The 13,382-nt window shown below is 43.5% G+C and overlaps 1 protein-coding gene across 2 annotated transcripts in view; it reads left to right on the top strand.

Moving 5' to 3' along the window:
• The window catches only part of FREM2 (FRAS1 related extracellular matrix 2), a 337,043-nt gene that overhangs the window by 243,355 nt on the left and 80,306 nt on the right, over positions 1-13,382 (top strand). For both annotated transcript variants that reach the window (XM_079779003.1, XM_079779002.1), the window contains 2 exons: positions 9,331-9,461; positions 11,756-11,914. In XM_079779003.1, the coding sequence (XP_079635129.1) occupies positions 9,331-9,461; positions 11,756-11,914 (290 nt within the window). The remainder of the gene's footprint in view (positions 1-9,330; positions 9,462-11,755; positions 11,915-13,382) is intronic.

Genomic DNA, 13,382 nt, shown 5'->3' with positions numbered 1-13,382 from the left:
GGAAAGAAAACCCTTCAGTTTTAATAACTAATATTGAAGTAGAATTTTTCTCCTCAAAATTACCCCCATGTTTATCAAAAGAGCCAAATCAAGATTAATTTACCTAGTGTATTTAATTTGGCCTGATTGTTTGCATAAACATAACAAGAATGGTAACCGACTACCTTTGCTGGAATCTCATGATTGAATCTTAATGTGCCCCGTAGGGCCAGAAAGCCAAGCCATCCAGCTGCCGTCAGGCCTGCCTGTAGTACCTGCTGAGTTAGGTGAATCCTCACCTGTAGTGGTTCTACCCGGGCCCATGCCCTTGGCTTCAAGGCCCATCTCAGTAGGCCTCCTACTCATCGCGGCTCAGAGTGCATGGGGGTCCCGCAGGGACGCAGAGGCGCCCTTATTGCTCCCCTTCTGCTCTGACCAACCGCCAGTGATGGTAGGGTTTGGGCCTGATGCTCCAGCACCAGCTATTTTCAGGGCTACCAAGCAGGATACCAGACTTTCTCCATGGCACTCTTATTGGCTTCAAGTCTTCAGAGTTCAGGCAGGGCTCTTTAAAACATGATACTCCAGTCAAAGTTTCTGGTTAATAAAACCACTATTGGAAACCGGTCTTATTGAATTTATGCAAAGAAATGTATTGCCATGATTTATTTATTAAGTATTGCCAAATTTCGGAGAAATTGTATAAGGAGAAATATATACGACCTGCTTTAAGATAGAATTTTCCCTGCGAGTCCTTTGTATGGACTTTCTAAAGTAATATTTTCTGAATGTATTATAACAAACAGTAACTATTAGATTTCTTTTATCAGTCCCTCCCTAAGTACTTTGGCATAACTATTTACCCTCTGTTTAGGGAGACAGAATGTAAATTATTTACTCTTCCTGGCTTGCTGCATTATCTGATTTCTTTTAAACAGTTCTCTTCTCCTTCTTTACTACATACACAACCTTTATAAATTTTACACTTCCAAATTAGCCTTTACACCTTCTCTCTATGTCCTTTAAAAATGCATAACCATGCCTCAGATCTTCTACTCAGTATTCCTTATTCTTTGAAACCTCAATCCTTTAATGATTCCTAAAAACTAAACATCCAGAATTTCTTAGATTAACATTTATGACTTAGACCTTCTGTGATAAAACTAAGAGTAGGTAAAAACATTTCTTTTTGAGAGACAGAGATTTTTAAAACTTAAACTAGTTGTAACATTAAAGATATTATATCTTAAAGTTCCTTTGCTGAATATTCCACCACCACCCAAGAAGTACCCAGTAACCCCGCCCTGCCAGGCTCGGACAATGAGATTTTCTTTATGTGTACTGGAAGGGTTAAAAAGAAGAAAACGGGGCAGAGGAAGATCCACTGTGTTTTGCAGAAAGCCTTGAAACCAAGGACACCAGCAGAGCGGGTTGTAGCAAAATCAACAAAAACCTATCTCTCCCTGCTCGCCCCGCCAACACCTCCCCTTTTCTGCATTAACCATTTACTCTGTCCTTAGCAGGGGAAATAAGGCAAATGGTCTGAGATCCTGTATAACCAGGTTTTTTACACTTAAGGAACAGCTGCTCTCCCTCCCAGATTTTCCTACTTTACTCCAAGGCCCCAGAAGATTTCAATCTTCACCACTTCTGGTATCTCCAACCATCCCCAGCCTAGGGCTCCTCTATCTCAGCAGGCTGAGAGTGAATTCCACCACCTCTACCTTTTCTCACACCTGCTCCAGAGCAGTTTTCAGCTCTCTTCCTCCCCCCAAGACCCACTGTAAATCTATCAGGAAGGGCAGGCAGGTCGCAGTTCTCGGGACCACATGATTCTCTGTTTGTTAGAAGGTCTGAAAAAGGCAGCCTACAAAGCAGTTAATTATGACTAATCCTAACCCAACAAGCCTTTGTTTAAACTTCTCTGGATTGGCAACCTTCACAAATTTTATACCCTTAAATTAACCCTAGAATTCCAAAATTTTAAACTAACATAGCAAAATTATAAATCAAGGAAAAGCAATTAAAAGTTCTATACTGTTTTCCCTCTAAAGCAGGGTTTGCACTATCTTTAAACAAATTAAACAACAGAAAGAGATAACAAATACTCTCATGTGTATAGCTAGACAGCACAAAGTAGCTTTCACTTCACACAGACTCTCACACTTACATTTATACACCAGACAGTCTGAGTTTTTTACTTCTGGGGAGGTGATCAAGCTCCCCCTTCAACTCACTGGGATACGGGAAAGTCGGCCATCCCCGCTCACAAAATTTCTGTAAATCAAAAGCGTTTATGGAGGCTCCATAGTCATCTGCTCGCCACTTGAATTCCTGAAAATTTTTCAAAAAACATTGTAGGGGAGTACAGACAGAACATGAAGCAGACTGACCCATTCTAATGATAGAGACAATTAGACCACAATAACACAGAATAACAAAAGACAATGGCAACCAACTGTGGATCGCCGGGCACTGTCCTGTGCCAGGATCTGGTCTCAGAAGTAGCGCTGTGTCCAGCCTTCCAGAGACCCTAGATGGGTGCCCACAGAAGAAATAAGTTTCTTACGGTAAGAACCAGATCCAGGCGGCTCCGATCAGTCAATCAGGAAATTTAGCAGGCGGGGTCTTCAACCTCTACCAGTCCCAGGGGTGAGGAACGTCTCTCAGAGATCTCCCCCTGGGTCGGAGAGTTCAGGGACCACGGTGGGCTCCAGTCACAGGACCAGGCAAAGGCTGGTTATCTCGCAGGGGCCTCCAAATGTTGTGGAGCAAAGGCGAGTGAATGACCACTGGAGTCCAGACCAAATTAAAATTTAGGGAGCCTTTATTAGCCGGCCGGCAACTTCTCTGCCTTTCTCCACACAGGGAGTCCAGAGAGCAGCCCCAAACCTTTATGCAGGACTGCTTTTAAACCCATTTACCACATCTTGCTTTTTGCTATTTTGATTTGGGTGTTTTTTGCTTCCTCATATTCCAAATCATTGATTTGATTCTTGGAATTCTCTACTGTTGAATCCCTGTAAATTATTCTTTATTTCAGTTAGTGTATGCTTAATTTCTGATGGGTTCTTTTCCATGTCTTTGACATTCTCACTAAGATCCGTGAAAGTCTCATTAAGTCCCTAGAGGCTCTCATGAAGACCCTTGAGTAACCTTATAACCATGGATTTGAACTCTGTATCTAGTAGTTTGCTTGGTTCCATTTCTTTCATGTGTGGCATGTTTCTTTGTCTCTGCATTTTGGCTGCTTCCCTGTGTTTGTTTCTATGTATTAGAGCTGCTATGTCCCCTAGAATTGGCAGAGTGGCCTTGTGTAGTATGTGTCCTGTAGTATGTCGCCTGAGCTGGGCACTCTAGGTGACCCCCAGTATAAGCTATATGCACAGTCTTATAGTTGAGCCTTCATTGCTATTGGAATCTCTGGGAGGAATTGACCTCCAGGCCAATTGGCTGTGAGAACCTGCTGTGACTACAGTAGGAGAGCTGCTGTGCAGAAAATACCCTTAAGGAACAGGACTTGCTTCAGTGGGGCTTTGTTGCTCACTGAGTCTGCCTCTTGAGTGTGTCACTTGTGGATGTGTAGAGTTGTAATCTGCTGTGGTCTGAAGCTGTCCACTGGGTGCACTGGCTCTAGGGCCTCCAGGGAGGTGTAAAGTTTGGGGACATCCTGCAGGAGCTATTTGTGTTGGGCTTGGAGGTGCCAAGGCAAGGCCTAGCCATGAAGCAAAGCAGGCTGGTGCTAGTGCTGGGTCTTGAGCCTTTTATTAATAGGTTTGGGGCATGCTGTCACCACCTTCAGCTTGTTTGAGAGACTTAAGCAAAACCTGAAGCTTGAACAAGGACATATGGGTAAGCTGCTGCAAACAGGTTTGGTGGGGCTGCAGACTGGATGGGGTAGGGTCTCAGGGAATCATCAGGATGGAGCCAACAGATATGGCCGCCAGTCAGCCCTGCCACAGGGGAGGTCCCCACACAGGAACAGTTACCCCTGTGAGCACCCCTGACTGGGAGAAAGCTGCCCCCAAGTTCCTGATCCAATGCCAGATAATCCAGTTCCTCCCTGTATGTGTCTGGGTCCCCCAGAGCAGCATCCCTGTGCCCATTGCTGGAGCTCAGATGAAGCAGGACCATGTAAGTTCATGTGCCAGCCTTTTAAAAAGAACACCTGGGTCTCCAGCAGCCTCCCTGTCTCTCAGCCCCAATCCCTGCTGGTTTTTATAGCCCGTAGTTATGGGGACTTCTCTTCCCAGCTATAGGTCCCTGAGCTGGGGTTCTGGTGTGGGCTGGGACCCCTTGCTCCTCACGGGCAGCCTCCACAGAGATGATCTCCCTCCCAATTAAAAAAAAATCACACATGGGTGTTGGACCATTCCGCACCTCTGCCCCTCATATCAGTTTCAATGTGCTTTCTTTACTTCTCTAGTTGTAGGACTTCCATTCGGCCAGATTTCAAGCAGTTCCGAATGATGGTTGTTCTGTATTTTAGTTGTAATTTTGATGTGGTTGTGGGAGACAGCAAGTACAGGCATTTACCTATGGGGCCATCTTAGTTCTCCCAGGCATTCATCTTTATCTCTTAACTTGCATGCACAATTTAGAAAAAGACTGATAGTTATTACCAAATCAGTTATAATGGTAATGGTAGAATAAAAAAAAAAATAGCATTTTCTGCAGAGGAGTTTGTACTTTTTATGCATATAGTTTGGGACAAACATAGTGTAGGAACCCTAATCAAAGTATGCTGGATGTTCAAGGCTAATTTGAGTGTGGGGGCCCTGTCCAGACTATGCCAGATGTGCAAGGCCAAATTGCATTACACAGGTGCAAAAGCAAGGATACAGAGATTATACTGTATGCACTGCACTGGTGTACTTTTCTATAACCCAAATACTGATGTCACTATTTGGCAAGAAGCCTCTTTTGTCTAAGTTGGTATAAAGATGTGTTGTTGACCAGCAGGTGCACAGCTGCTTGGTATGGCTCCTGTGTTTGCTACTGTATTAGCAGGGACTGCTTTATGTGGCTACTTTGTAATGCTACTTTGAAGGACTGTTTTCTCTAATGGCTACGTGGTAGCAATGGCTACTTTGTCTGCAATAAGGTCTCTCTTCTATGCTTATGACTTCTCCTGTCTTCTCCATCTAATACCTGGCATCCATGAAAGTCCTGTTCCTGGTAGGGGAACTAAGATCCCACAGTTGGTGTAGTTGAGCAGGATCAAGGAGGAACTTGCTCCTCCAAGCTCCACAGTGAGCAGGGAGCAGGGTTCAGCAGTAAGTACTCCAACAAGTAGGTTTACAGTTCATGTGGAAAATGATACAATAATCTATACTTATAATAGGGTAATATGCAAATTGGTCAGGACACTGTCACAGTAACGACCGGTCAGCAGGAGGCTGTTGGTGCCCAGCAGGTGCCGGTGGGCAGGGCTGCATGCTCACTAGGCCCGGGGACGTGAGGCTGCGTCAAATAAAATAAAATTCATTCACATGCCCTAAAGCACAAACATCCCAGCAGATAACTCAATGCAGGTTATTGTGTAATCACAATGATTACACAATAAACCACAATGATTACACAATAAACCACAATGATTACACAATATTGATTGCACAATAAACTTATTTTCACCCAAAATAAAAATAAAAATAACCTCTGGTATCTTTTCATTTAAAAATGCCCCAGTAAGGCTGCTGAGGCTTTCATCTGGCCCTTTCTACACCGAAGATGACAGGGTTCAAGGAGGAAGGGCTCCAGTTTCGTTTTCTCAGCACCCAGCTAGGGGGCCTCCCTGGGACTCCTCTCCCCTCTGAGCCCTGGGGAGGCGGAGTGAGAGCTTTCCCTCTGGACCCGCTCTCCCTGGGAGTCGGGCGTGGAGGGCGCTCTCCCTGAGAACCCAGAAATCCGCCTCCCGGGCGACTGCGCAGCAGCCAGGCCTGGCCAGCCGCAGAGAGGGCGACCTACCCATGCGGATGTGTGCGCTGGCAGAGGCCACGCAGCTGCCATAGTTGAAGTCGCCCTCGATAGAGGAGCGGGGGTAGCGGAGATCAGAGTCGGGCATGTCGGCAATGGAACCCCAGCTCCCCACCGAATGATTAAAGCATATGGACCTCAACAGTCCTCAGTCACTTCCTGAGCAGCAGTCAGCCCGGACCGGGGCTCAAACCCGAAACCTAAGAGGTGCCCTGACAGAATGGAACCAAACCTTTGCTGTGGAGAGGAGCTCGGCCCACAGCAGGGCCAGGGCACCCAGAGGGGTTTTGTTGAGGGGCCCTGACAGGCAGCCCGCGGCGCAGTGGGTTAGACCCTCCTCCTGATACAGCAAGGCTGCGGGGTGGATCCCTGGTCAGGGCACAGACAAGAAGCAACCAACGAGAGCATGATCAGTGGAACAACACACTGGTGTTTCTCTCGCTCCCTTCCTCTCTCTAAAATAATCAATCAATAAAAATTAAAATAAAAAATAAACCCTCTGGCTTGCAGAGTTGCTAAAACAGTTAGGAAGCAAAGTCCCATCCCTTCCCGTTTATTCAACAAATACTTCATATGCTCCTTCAATAATCACACTGGGGATGGGTGTTTGTTTGTTTTGGTTAATCCTCACCTGAGGACATTTTTCCATTGATTTTTTTAGAGAGAGTGGAAGGGAGGGAGAAAGACAGAAACTAATGTGAGAGACATCAATTGGTGCCTCTTGCTGAAACCCCAACCAGGGCCCCGGATTGAGCCTGCAACCCAGGTACATGCCCTTGATCAGAATCCAACCCAGTACCCTTCAGTCCACCTACAGAAGCACTATCCACTGAACCAACCAGCATTTCTTTTTAAGTCCTCCTCTAAGGATATATATTTTTTAATTCATTCTAGAGAGAGAGGAAGGGAGAGGGAAAGAGAAAGAGAAAACATTGATCAGTTTCCCAAACAATCTGACAGGGATGGAACCCACAACCTGTGTATGTGCCCTCACCTGGAATCGAACCCATGACCCTTTGGTGCATGGAGGACAATCTAACTACTGATCCACACCGACCAGGGCCTGGAGGTACATTAAAGATTTTTTTCAGATCTGCCCTGGCCAGGTGGCTCAATTGGTTGGAGTCTCAACCTGTACACCAAAGGATTTCCTGTTGGATTCTAGGTTAGGGCACATACTTAGGTTTAGGTTAGATCCCGCTGGGTCAGCAGGTACAGAGGCAGCCAACTGGTATTTCTCTATCACATGGATGTTTCTCTCTCTAAAAAGCAATTTAAAAAACATCCTCAGGTGAGAATTTAATATATATATATATTAAAAATTTTGCAGATCTAAAATTTTATTTGATTCTTTTTAAAATTTTATTTTTCATTTATAATTCATATTCAATATCCTATCTTATATAATAAAACCCTAATATGCAAATCGACCGAACAGTGGAATGACTGGTAGCTCTGAACTGACCACCAGGGGGCAGACGCTCAATATAGGAGCTGCTCCCTGGTGGTCAGTGTGCTCCCACAGGAGGAGTGCCGCTCAGCTAGAAGTCGGGCTCACGGCTGGAGAGCACAGTGGCGGTGGTGAGAGCCTCCGCAGCAGCACTAAGTAGCAATGAGCTGAGCGGTAGGGCGCAGCAAGCAAGCAGGCGGTAAGGAACGAGAGGTCCCGGACTGTGAGAGGGATGTCTGCCTGCCAGCGTAGGCCTGCTCCCCACAGAGAGTGGGCCTAAGCCAGCAGGCAGACATCCCCTGGGGGTCCCGGACTGCGAGAGGGCACAGGCCAGGCTGTGGGTCCCTCGGCCCAGGCCTCCACTCAAGGGTACAAAGTTTCAATTATAGAAGATAAATAGATTCCAACAGAAATGGCGGCAGCCACGGAGCTGCAGAGAGCAGGAGGCTAGGGTTTCCCCCGGCGATGGAGGAAGCCAAGCTTCTGCAGCCTGGCCTGCCTTGGTCTCCACTCAAGGCTACAAAGTTTCAATTATAGAAGATAAATAAACCCCAGATACCAGGGCCTCCGCTTGGGTCCCCGGGAGGCATGGCCAGCTTGCAAACCACGATAGGCCCCTCACCCAGGCCGCCCCATGCCCCAAGGGAACCCCACCCTGATCTGGGACACCCTTCAGGGCAAACCAGCCGGCCCCCACCCATGCACCAGGCCTCTATCCTATCTAATAAAAGAGTAATATGGAGATTGACCATCACTCGAACACACAAGAAGGCTGCCCCTGTGTGGTCAAAGATCCTGCCCCCATGTGGACACAAGATGGCCACCACAAGATGGCCGGCAGGGGAGGGAAGTTGAGAGGGACCAGGTCTGCAATGGAGGGCAGTTGTGGGCGATCAGGCCAGCAGGGGAGGGCTGTTGGGAGGGACCAGGCCTGTAAGGGAGGGCAGTTGGGGGCGATCAAGCCTTCAGGGGAAGGCAGTTAGGGGTGACCAGGTTGGCAGAGGAGGGAAGTTGGGGATGACCAGGCCTGCAGGAAAGGGCAGTTGGGGGGTATGCAGGCCTGCAGGGGAGAGCAGTTGGAGGGGGGGACCTGGCCTGCAGGGGAGGGCAGTTAGGGGTGACCAGGCCTGCAGGGGAGGGCAGTTAGGGGCAAACAGGCTGGCAGGGGAGTGGTTAGGGGTGATCAGGCTGGCAGGCAGGAGCGGTTAGGGGCAATCAGGAAGGCAGGCAGGCAAGCAGTTGGGAGCCAGCAGTCTTGGATTGTGAGAGGGATGTCCGACTGCCCGTTTAGGCCCGATCCCACCAGGATCGGGCCTAAACGGGCAGTCGGACATCCCTCGAGGGGACCCAGATTGGAGTGGGTGCAGGCTGGGCTGAGGTTACACCCTCCCCACCCCACCTCACCCGTGCACGAATTTCGTGCACCGAGCCTCTAGTTTAAGATATAATTTGATATGTTGATAAAATCTTAATTTTACATTCTGCTTTTCCAGGTATATACATAATATAAATACTGTTCATATTCAATAATAACTGTGATCATATTCATTTGACTTATGTCCTGTTGGTTTAGAAATTTTTGGAAATAAGATGCAAGTTTGTCTGGTTAGTCCTGGTATTAGAACTGTTGATTATCCTTTCCATAATTCAGCATTTTTTTCAAATTGAGGTCCAATAAATAAATTTAGTAGCTTATGATTAAATTTTTTTCAGGGTAGAATGGAATAGAATAGAAAATATTAGAGTATAATGAATATAGTAGAAATAGGTGATTTTTAAAAAACTTTTTATTCCATTTCATTCACACACTCACACTGGTCCATATTGTAAAATGTATTTCACATTGTGAATTGCTCACAAAAACAGCTTAACAAAAACTCATATTCATATGTAAAAGATTTAAATCTGTGATTTTGCACTTGTAGAAATTGAATTTAAGGAGGGAGAAACCCAGCACATTGTTGAAATTGAAGTAATCCACGATGGGGTTAGAGAGATGAGAGAGGCTTTCACTGTTCACCTAAAACCTGATGAAAATATGATAGCAGAGACACAGGTAAGTAATAAATACAGATACAAATTTATAACCAGCATTTTATGAGGGAAATTGCATATAAGCATCTCATAGTGTACAATAAAGTAATGGGACTCTGTACAAGCCTTATATAAAGGAGATGTACATTATCTCTTTCAACTCCTAAATAAATTTTGTTCCTATCTATATATATAAAAGGCTAAGTGACCAACCATCCATCTGTCCGACCATCCGACCAACCAGCCGGCTGGTACATATGACGGGCGCTGGCAATTTAAAAATAAATGTTGACTTGCACATGTGTGATACATATAAAGCTCTTGCTGGTACCAATTGCACGCGTGTGTTTCAATCTGTCATTGTCAGTTGTGAATTTGGTTGACACTTCTATTAAAGAGAAAGGATGAATAGCGATAGTAAAATATTTCTTCAAATTAGTTTCCTTTCAATGTGCATGAATCCGTGCACCGGGCCACTTGTTAGATTATAATCAAGAGATTTGTGTCTTTGTTTGAAAAATCATGTTTGTACAAACTCAAGGACTAGAGTCACTGAGTCCTACATCTGCCCATGTAAAGTAAGTAACAACTGAATTTAGAATTAATCTCCATAGAGAAAGCATCATCTCAGCACAAAGATGAAACCATTAGTTCAGTGCACAACTCATTAAAACACACATTTTAATTCACAAAATAGTTTGCTAATTTTCAAAAAATTTCCACCTTTTCAACCTAGCTTTATTAAATTGATGTCTAGAGTAAATATAACACTTACTGGGACTCACTTCAGCATAGCCCAAATGTTACAGTTCTAACACCTCTTTTCTTTTTATTTAATTTATGTTTCATAAGCAACCAATTTTTCTTTAAGATGAACAAATTTACACATTTTTTACCTTTAAACCTAAAACAATGTTTTAATAAGTTTTTATTGGTTTTAGAAAGAGAGGAAGAGAAAGTGAGAGAAAGAGAGAGAGAGAGAAACATTGATGAGAGAGAAACATCGATCAGTTACCTCCTGCAAATGTCCTGAATTGGGAATCGAACCAGTGATCTCTTGGTGCATGGGACGATGCTTAACCAATTGAGCCACACAGGCCAGGGCCTAAAATAATTTTTAAAGCTAAATAATTTAGGAACAGATCAATATTTATAATATCTATGCTTAAATGTACTTTATTTCTTTTATTATTTGTTTCACTATTTGTTTGAGATCAAATTAGAGAGATTTTCTTCCTTAAGTATGGGCTACCATTCTGTAATTTTTACTACTTGGTGATATTTCTGCTACAGTGCCTTGATTTTCTTAAAGGCATATTTAAAATTGAAGAAGTGCCCTAACCAGTTTGGCTCAGTGGATAGAGCGTCGGCCTGTGGACTGAAAGGTCCCAGGTTCGATTCCGGTCAAGGGCATGTACCTTGGTTGCGGGCACATCCCCAGTAGGAGGTGTGCAGGAGGCAACTGATCAATGTTTCATTCTCATTGATGTTTCTAACTTTCTATCCCTCTCCCTTCCTCTCTGTAAAAAAATCAATTAAAAAATATGTTTTAAAATTGAAGAAGTATGGGCAGAAAATCTTTTTTAAGCCTTGATCACATAAAAATTAGTCTTTTGTTATTTTTATGGAGCATAATATTAAACTTTTTAAGTGAAAGAAACAGAGATTCACTTCAAGTTATAAAAGCTTTTTTAAAGAATACACTTACAAATATAGATTTGGAAACTATGGTAGTTAGATATTGGAAGATTATTCAGGAGCTAAGGCAAATTTATTAGCAAGGTGTTCTGATTACCTTACCAGCAGTACATGTTCACAGGTTCCTCTCTGTTCTCCCTCTGCCTGTGCTTCAGGCTCCTTCGACCTCTGACCATTGACGGCTTTGCTTTATAACTGGCACTCACTTCAGCATAGCCCTAGTATCTACCTTCTTTCAGGATGTCTTTTAGCTTTTCTCCCACTATCAACTAATTGACTTTTTTATGGATCTTCTACGTAACAACTCCAAGACAGATTTAGCTACTTTCATCACAATTTATAGAAAAAAATTAGAGCCCAAATGCCTCATGGGCCTTTGGCCAACACAAACTGCCCTGGGCTCAGGTACCCTCCCCTAATACCATAAGATATGGCCAAGGTGCCAGAGTCACGTGGAATAAACCGTACAGGATCAGTCACTCTGAAAGGTATCTGCATGTGACAATTTTATCATGATGAAGCTAGGGACTTGCCAAGCATCATGGCATTGTTATGTGCAATAGAACCGCTAAGAGTCAAATATTTTAATAACCACAGACAATTATCTTTTCCTACTAGGCGACGAAAGCCATTGTGTATATAGAAGAAATGAACAGCATGGCAGATGTCACTTTTCCTTCTGTCCCTCAAATTGTGTCCTTATTGACGTATGATGATACTTCCAGAGCTAAAGAGAATGCTGGACCTGTGTCTGGCTATCCTGTCATCTGTATCACAGTGAGTAGGAAATTGAGGAAAATTGTAAAATAATTACTTAAAATAATTCTAGCTTAACTAATACGGTATTATCTTTGACACGAATAAATAAAAGTGGGAAAATACTACAAGGTTTAAGCTTTGAACTTTGGAAAGGAAAATATAGCATTAATCAAATAAAGTTCTCATTTTTCTTCCTTTAACCAACAAAGCTTAATTAAGTGACGTGTACATAGATTGTTATTTCATGTTATCTCGGTGTCTGTCACTAATAGGAAAATAAGTAGGGGTTGAATTCTGCACTCAAGGAAATAAAAAAATAAAAGAGAAAAACATGTGAAAATTAGTTACTACGGGACAAAATATGAACATATTCACAAGAATAATGCAGCTCTATGTACAAGGGAAGGCTTAGGAATTTCAGTTTAAAAGAAGAGTCAGATAAGGGAAAGTCATTTCAGGAAGAAGTAATTGCATCATAAGCTACATCTAGAAGAATAGCAAAAAAAAAAAAAAAGTGGCATATTATCTTGTACTGCTTTGAGAGAGAGAGGAAAAGAGAGGGAGAGAGGGAGAAACATCAATATGAGAGAGAAACATCAATCAGTTGCTTCCTGCATGTGCCCCAACCCGGGATCAAACCCACAATTGGGGTATGTGCCATGACCTGGAATTGAACTGGTGACCTTTTGGTGTATGGGACAATGCTCCAACCAACTGAGCCACACCAGCCAGGTCAAAGAATGGTATATTATTATTACACTTTTATTTGCCTACTCTTGAATCTAAATTATAAGCTCCTTGTGAGCAAAAACTGGGGCCTATTTTTATATCAAAACAGCCCTGGTATGATGACCTACATAAAATGGGTTCACAATAAATGTTTATTGAATTAACAAGGCAAAAATAATAATTTGGTGTCAAGTTATAGAGGTCTTTAAATGTTACATTAAAGAATGTGGATTTCATTTGTTGGGTAGCAAGGAGTTCTTGCATAGAATTTCATGAGAGGAGAAGTTGTGTTTCAGTGTTACCATGGAAACAGTGTGGCCCTCAATTAGGGAGGTGGTGCTGGGAATGGGAAGGGAGCAATTTAAGAAATATTGCAAAAGAAGAATCAACCAAGTTCACTGACCCACTGGATGTGGGGGGCAAGAAGAGAGAAAGGAGGGAAAAAGGGAAGGAGACAGAGAAGGAAAAAAGATTCTCTATCTCACCATTAAATGGACAACTCTGAGGATTCAAGAGATGATGAAATGAATAACACTTTTACTTGTATCAGTTAGAAGTAGAAACATCCAATAGCTGTTTGAAATGCAAGATTAGAGTTCATAAAAGCTATCATGGCTAGGAATAAAAATTTGAGGGTTGCGCAAATAGCATGTAGGAAGGGGGGAAAAGCATTAGTGAAAGCACTATGATGGAACTTGAGATGAATAGTTTACACATTATTCTATACTGTGACCCTAACATAGTTCTGTGTTCCCCG

This window comes from Cnephaeus nilssonii, assembly GCF_951640355.1.
Source record: "Cnephaeus nilssonii genome assembly, chromosome: 8".
Classification (NCBI taxonomy): Eukaryota; Metazoa; Chordata; class Mammalia; order Chiroptera; family Vespertilionidae; genus Cnephaeus; species Cnephaeus nilssonii.
The sequence above is the reverse complement of the archived record's forward strand: the minus strand, read 5'-3'. Positions and strand labels throughout refer to the sequence as shown.